Genomic DNA, 7,761 nt, shown 5'->3' on the forward strand with positions numbered 1-7,761 from the left:
TTCCTCCATCTCCTTTGGCTTTACAGTAGAAATCGATGGGGGAAAGAGGCCCAAATCCCTCCGTGGCTTGGAAAGTCTCACTGTTTGTTTTTTTTTAAATAAAAGCTTGGTGCCTCAGTTTCTCCATCTGGAAAATGATGCCAACCTACCACAGCTCCCGCCTGCAGGGCCCACATTGTGCTGGGTGCTGCCCAGATTCCGACCTAGCTCAGGGCCTCATAGTGCTGGGTTCTGTACACACCCGCAGAAACAGACAGGCCTTGTCTCAATTTGCTCGCAGTGCAAGGCTAGGGTTTTCAGAGCAGTCTGAGGCTGCTAAGCAGCCTATGCAGAGACACAGTGGGAGAAAGGAAGATGATTACCTGCCCTTGTGGGGCAACTGAGACATGGGGATGCCAAGGGACTTGACCAAAGGCTGGGACCATGGCCCAGGTCTCCCACCTCCAGGCCAATGCCTCAGCAGCCTCCTTTGCCATCAAGAGGTTTGTAGCCCAGTACATGGAGCCCACCACCAAGGCCAGATTAACTGCCCAGCATCCCACACCGAACCCTCCACTCTCTAGTGCCCCAACACACAGAGATCTTCCCTGCTCCTTCACAGCCCAGCACCCTCCCCCCCAGGCCCTCCAGAGACCCACTCCCCCAAGGTCTGCACTCACCGGCCCTCTGGGAGGCAACTCCTCTGCTGGGCTGAGCCGGCAGCACAGCCAAGGGTGGTTCCAGGATGGCGAATCGCCCCGGCCCCTCGAGAGTGGTGTGATCAGCCAGGCCAGTGCCTGCCCTGGCCGGGCTGCCTCAGGACCCACTTGCCTGGCCCTGGAGAGGCCCAGCCAAGTCCCCCACATGGCCCCTGCCTGCTGACTGACCGAGCCTGGCCAGGCTTCTGCACCAGTCCCAGGCGGCTCAGCTCCAGGGAGACAGGTGGGGCCCCACAGGTGGTGGGAAGCAGAGACTGCCTGGAGCCAGGGGTGCACTGGGGTCCGGCCAGGGGACAGACAGAAGTTGGAGGGTGAGGCCAGGAGGTGGAGAGGAGCCCTTGGCCAACCAGTGGGCAGGCTGAAAGGAGCAAGTAGTGGGCGGCGGGGGGGAGCCAGTGGGCTGGCGAGATCTCAGGGCACAGTGCAAGCAGAGCAGGACAGGGCCCCTTCTGAGCGTGGGCCCGGCTCCATAGCGCTGCTGGCGCCATTATAAACCCAGCACTGCCCACCATGCCTTCCCCTAGGGGTCACCGAGAAAGACCCTATGGTTCTACCCCAGCCAACCCTGCTCCTGGCTTCGGAGGTCGCCAGGCTCCCTAGTGCTGGAAGGAGCTGGCTGAAACAACTAGCCGGCACCCAGTGCTCACTGGCTTCGTGCCCCACCCGACATCTCCGGGCCTGGGCAGGTGAAACTGGCTCGAGAGAGCCCTCTCTGGCCAGCCGGGCTGTATATAAGGGGCACATGCCAGGCTGGAGACTCAGACGCTCAGCTTTAGACTCTGTGCTTCAGCAGGAGTGAAGCCACCAGGTAAGGCAGAGACTGGATTAAACCCAGGGTGAGAAGCAGGGCTGGGGGTGGGGTGCCCAGCTCGGCCAGAGGAGAGGCTGAGAAGGTGACCGTGTCAGCGAGGGATCTAGCTAAGAGGAACAGAGCTCTGGACCTTCCCTGGCCCCCTGAGACCAGCTGGAGAGAAATGGACAGAGAAACTGGCCCAGAGGGACAGACACCCACAGATTTCGGAAAGATGCTCACCTAGGCAGGTCCGCACACCCCAGGCAAGGCATAGAGCAGGGTGACCAGCTGTCTCAATATTAGGGGCTTTGTCTTATATAGACAAATATACCCTCAGCCCCTTAAAAAAAAGTGTCCCAACTTTTCACACTTGTTAACACAGACAGGCAGAAACACCGAGCGGTGAAAGCCAAAGACCTCAGCACGTGACACAAATGAAGAGCCAGACTGACAAAACCCAGAGAGACACACAGATGCAAATTGATCCAGTGAGGCCAGGTAGTGAGGGGCTTGAAGCCAGGACTCCTGGGTTCTATCCCCAGCTTTGGAAGGGGAGAGGGGGCTAGTGGTTAGAGCAGGAGGACTGGGAGCAAGGACTTCTGGGTTCTACCACTGGCTCTTGGAGGGGAGTGGGTCTAAGGTTATAGCTGGGAGGGCTGGAAGCTAGGAGTGGGGTCTAGTCGTTGGAGGGAGGGGCAGGGGGCTGGGCATTAGGACTCCTGGGTTCTATTGCTAGGTCTTGCAGGGCATGTGTGACTCCAGACAGTTACTTAGTCTGAGATTTTCCAAAACCGCTTAAGCAATTTGCACAGCTGATGCCCACGGAGTGAAGCCTTAGAAACCTCAGGCTTAATGTCTCTGTGCCTCAGTTTCCCACACGTACCATGGCCCCACAGCTATGCCCCACACTCACGGGGTCAGCCCAGGTGTCTTCTCCCTCGCTGCCATGGTGGGGGGCACGTACCAAGCCAGACGGCCCTGCGTGATGTTGCAGGTGGCGATGGGCGCTCTGAAGGGTACTGGCCCCCTCTTTCTGGCACTGCTGGTGGCCTGCCTGCTCCTTTGTGCCTCAACCCACAGCCCGCGCAATCAGAAGTTCCTGTGGCAGCACCATGACAACCCACGGACCAACGCCGGGCGGGATTACTGCTGGGCCATGATGCAGCGCCGGGGCATGACTCGGCCCTGCAAAGACATCAACACCTTCATCCACGCCTCCCGGGCCCAGATCCAGAGCGTGTGCAGGGATGGAGGCACGCCCTACCAGGGCATGCGCCGCAGCAAGAGGCCGCTGGCTGTCACCACCTGCGAGCTGAGGCGGACGGAGGGCACCCGGTGCATCTACCGCAGTCATGCAGCCTCCAGGTACATTGTCATTGGCTGCGTCCACGGCATGTGGCCGGTGCAGTACAACGAAAAAGCGTGAGCCACGCCAGAGCCCAGGGAAGCGCCAGGCGCAGCTGCCCCAGGCCTGGAGGCAGGAGGGGCCCTAGGCTGCGCTGAGCTGAGTTTGCCCTTCACTGCCAGGAATAAAACATTTACTGGAACAAATGTGGCTGCGTGTGTGTGAGGGTCTGGAGAGGGCGCTGTGGGGTAGGGAGTGGGGTGAGGGTGTTCAGTAGGGGGTGCTCTCCCCTGGCAGTCAGTGCTGACCCCGATACTCCAGGGTAATGCTAGAGGGTGCTATGGTCAAGAAGTGGGGCAGGGGGCTCAGTAGAGGGCACTCTCCCCTGGCAATCACTGCTGGCTCCAATGCTCTGTGCCACTTGGGGACACTGTGCTGCAGGGAGCGTGACTCAGTCAGGGGTGTGTGCTCCCCTGGCAGTCAGTGCTGCCCAGTGCCCCTGTGCATTGCTAGGGGGTGCTGTGCACTGCGGAGTGGGGTGGGGGCTCAGTGGGGGGTGCTGTGCTGCAGGGAGTGGGGCAGGAGTGAGCATGGGGCGCTCTCCCCTGACAGGCAAGGCTAGCCCCACAGCAGTGCTCTGGGGCGCAAGGATGTGGTGAGTGGGGCAGGGAGCCCAGTAGCCCAGCACAAGGACGGCCGGAGACTGCCCTATAGCCCAGTGAGTGGGGCGGGGGAAGTTGGGAGAGAATGAAAGTTTCTGAATGCACCAGCACCTGCCCTCCCTCGCTCTGTGGCTAGGACATTGGCTCTGTAAACCTGAGGACACAGCTGGCACCTGGGCCGCATATTTGTTTCACGGAGGTCAGAGGACTCAATCTTCTAGCCCTCAAGAGCAAGGCAAGTGATCACTCAGGGCCACAGGGATTTTTCAAAGGTGAATTAGCTCTGTCCTTTGAGACACACAGTCCTGGGTGGTTCTGGCCCCTGAGTTAGCCCCTTGGAAAGTTCCTCTGCCTCTTTACAGGAAATGATGAGAGTCCTATACCCAGAAACGCACACTTCTACAGGGAGTGGATTGAGCACCATGACCCTGCCAGTGTGCAGGCTCCCCTCACACTCTGCCTTGCTTGATGCAACCCCTGGTCCCAGCTAAACCGATATCCCCGCTGTGACAGGTTCGGTTATAGAGACCCCCTTGGGACCTTCACCTGACATGCTGGAATTACCTCTGAGTCAGTTTCCCCTGCCAGCTTGGGACTCCAGAGTACACAGAGGTTACACAGGTTACACAGAGTAAAGTCAAACTGTCCGCCTTCTAGAACACTGACAGAGAGATGCACAGCTGTTTGCTCCCCCAGGTATTAATCACTTACTCTGGGTTCAATAATAAACTAAAGTGATTTTATTAAGAATAAAAAGTAGGATTTAAGTGCTTTCAAGTAGTAACAGACAGAACAAAGTAAGTTACCGAGCAAAATAAAGCAAAAACACGCAAGTCTAAGCCTAATACATTATGAAACTGTTTACAAGTAAATCTCACCCTCATAGATGTTTCAATAAGCTTCTTTCACAGACTAGACTCCTTCCTAGTCTGGGCCCAATCCCTTCCCCTGGTACAGTCCTTGGCATCTTAGGTGAAAAGCCAGGGCTCTCTCATGACGGAGAACCCCTTTGTTCTGTTCTAACCCCTTTTATAGCTTTTGCACAAGGTGGGAATCTTTTGTCTCTCTGGGTCCTCACCCCTTCTTCTAAATGGAAAAGCACCAGGTTTAAGACGGATTCCAGTTTAGGTCACATGAAAACATGTCAGCGTAAGACATCCTTCTTCATTATCTAGGAGCTGGCTGACGCTTACACAGGACGGCTTGCAGGCAAACTAACCCATTCGCAGTTCATTGATTCTGAAGCACCCATAATGGCTTCCACTTAGTGTTTTTACATCTGTAATACAAGTTTATATCTTATTCTCCTATCTCCAGACATAGAAATAATACATGCAAATAGGATGCCAGTAAATTATAAGATTTGTAATGATACCTTACAAGAGACCTTTTGTATAAAGCATATTCCAGTTATACTTATGAGTGTGAACATAATGTATTTCCATAAAACATTATGGAGTGCAGAGTCACCCCTGCCCCCATGTGCCATGCCCAATCAGACCCTGGGCCTTGCTACTCCACACCCACCTCAGAACCAATGACCCTGAGTCAGAAACATAAACCAAGAGCCCTGATTTGTCCATTTCCAATTTCATCACTGGAGCTGTTTCAGAACAGGTTGGACACACAGCTGTCAGGGCTGGTCTAGCCTGGTCCTGCCTCAGCGCAGGGGACTGGACTAAATTACTTCACATAGTCCCTTCCAGCCTGACATTTCTATTGTTCTTAATCCCTAAAATTCCCTCTACAGATTTGCTGGGATGCAGGCTTCCCCTTTGCTTCCTCTCTGGAAATGTTTAGCATTGCTGCACACTGTTAGCAGGTGGGTTCCAGCTCCACAGCAGCTGCATTTCCCCTCTGCAGTAAATCTCTTCAGGTGGGGGGGAAACAGGAAATTTTGAAATCAGCGGGTCTAGAGAACTTGCATCCAAGAGTTTAAAAGAGCCAGCTGAGACCATTAATGAAGATTTTTGATCACTTGTGGAGCACTGGGGAAATTCCAGAAGAAAACTAATTGTCTGCCAATTTTTAAAAAGGGTAAAAGGAATGACCTTGGTAATTAGAGGCCTGTCAGCCAGGCATTGATCCTGGGCAAGACCAGGGAGCAGCTGATATGGGACCTGATTAATAAATAACTAATGAAGACTACTGTAATTAATGCAAATCAACATGGATTTACAGAAACTAGATCCTGTCAAACTAATCTGATATTTTTGTAATGAGATTACACGTTTGGTTGATAAAGGTAAAAATGCTGACATAACACACTGCAAATTCTGCAAGGTGTTTGACCTGGCACGACATTCTGATTAAAAATATCCAGCAGCCATAAGTTGAAGCTAGACAAATTCAGACTGGCAGTCAGCCTTGCATCCCAATCAGAGAAAAGCCCAATGCATTAAAAAGCATCTTGTACTGAACTTGGTAGCAGCTATCCTCCTTGCCCTCAGAGGTAACACTCCCTCTCTCGCTAGCTACGATCTAAGGAAACAAAAGCCAGAGGGACTTTCCCCAGCCAAGCTCTGTCAACACAAAGCGACGTGGTCTAGTTGCAAGCAATCCCACTGGAAGATCGAGGTTGAGAGCCTCGATGCCATCTAGGGGATTTAGGTGCATGTCTGCCACTAAAATGAATGGAAGATATAGCTGAGAGTCCCTAGGGGATTTGGACACTGATGTCCCACTAATTTTAAATGGGGTTTGGTGCAGCTGACTGCCTTAGCCTGGGAAATCTCAATCCTCTAAGCTTCTGCCATTTCCTTGTCAGGTTCTTTACAGCGCAAGAGTTTCTAGGCTGGTCTGAATTTGCACTAGCTGAGACACTGGCCCCTCACCTCTCTGTATTTGACTATGAAGCTTGGGTAAGGGTCCCCACAAGACCCTGTGACATTCTCACCTCTCTATGCAATGAAGCCCAGAGATCCCCTCCTCCCCCATTTCGGGGGGGGGGGGGGAGGGACCTTCACTATAAAGCAATTTATCTGGGGATTTTTCTAAGGAACTTAAGGGAATTAGGTACCCAGTTTGAGTCTGGCTTCCTTTGGAAATTCCAACACCAGCAGCTGGATGCTCAGCGGGTGTGAAGCTGATGTCAGGCTCTGCTGTGGAGCTACAGTGACCTATGCCCACTGATAGTGTTGGCCCTGTGTCTGTTTCACTCTGAAGGCCCCAAGGATGCTCCCCGGGGTCACCCTGTTGGGTCCCCATGTCCACGGGCTGAGGAGCCAGGATCCCCCTTCTTCCAACCTTCATGGTCACAGATAGCACAGCAGGGAAGCCCAGAAGCACTGCAAGGTGTGTCGGCTATGCCCCCCCACTCCACCCCCAGCAAGGAATCTCTTGGATTTTACAGCTAAAAGCAGCTGGGGAAAGACAATAAGATGGGGTGGCAGGGTGGACTCAAACCAAATACTCCCAAATGCAGGGCAGGTGGAACTGCAGAGACAAATCTCCCAACTAATTACCTCCAATCCAGGCCACAAAACAGTTCAAACTGCTTAGATCAAGACCAACATCTGTCCCCATTTAAACTCCACCCCCATTAAATCACTCAAACCCAGTCTGGAAAGAGAATCTCCAGTTAAACTACAGAGACTCATAGGCTAGGGGCCAAGGGGGGCAGTTCCCCCTAGGCCTACAGCCCCCCTCCAGCTGCTGCAGAATACAATATAATCCCACACCCAATGGCCTCTATGCTGATGGAATTTTTCTCCACCCCCAAGTTTTTCCAAACTCCTGCTTTCAGACCCCTCCCCATTTACAAAGAATATTTCCAGGTTAAGTGGTTCGGCCTCCCCTCACACCCAGTTTGAAAGCAGATTTCCAGTGCATTAAATTGCCTCAGTCTCTCCCTTTTGCAGAGAAAATGTCACCGTAAATTATTTGAGGCAGCAACTCCCCTCCCCCACCCCTTCAGTTGGCAAATAATAATAATAATAATAATAATAATAATAATAAATCCACATTGTAAACCAGTCCAGCTAGCCCCTGCCCCTTTGACAAGAACCCATGGAAATAGCCTCTGCCATACTCTCTTTGCAAAAAGAATTTCCACTTACATTAGCTCCCCTCCCAGGCTACTCCGCACTTTGCAACGAAAATTTCCAGTTAAATTAGCTGCCCCCTCAATTTGCCCTGGTTAAATGGCTGCAAAGCCAAGAGCTGATGCCTCCAATCGAGGCCCCGAACAAAATCAAACACAGCCCCTCACTGCTGTTCCCCACTTTAATCCAGATTAACCGTCCCTAACAACCACTCTAATCT

General features: G+C 53.0%; 1 protein-coding gene across 1 annotated transcript; it reads left to right on the top strand.

Annotated features, from left to right (window-relative positions):
• The first annotated feature begins 2,437 nt into the window (after positions 1–2,437).
• LOC115638068 (ribonuclease-like) lies at positions 2,438–2,917 on the top strand. The gene has a single exon (XM_030539657.1). The coding sequence runs from the start codon at positions 2,438–2,440 to the stop codon at positions 2,915–2,917; it is 480 nt and encodes a 159-aa protein (XP_030395517.1).
• Positions 2,918–7,761: the final 4,844 nt, after the last annotated feature.

The sequence above is a fragment of the Gopherus evgoodei genome, chromosome 21 (genome assembly GCF_007399415.2).
Source record: "Gopherus evgoodei ecotype Sinaloan lineage chromosome 21, rGopEvg1_v1.p, whole genome shotgun sequence".
NCBI lineage: Eukaryota > Metazoa > Chordata > Testudines > Testudinidae > Gopherus > Gopherus evgoodei.

Coding starts and splice junctions, on each gene's coding strand:
- LOC115638068 (XM_030539657.1), top strand. CDS start 2,438: ATGGTGGGGGGCACGTACCAAGCCAGACGGCCCTGCGTGATGTTGCAG.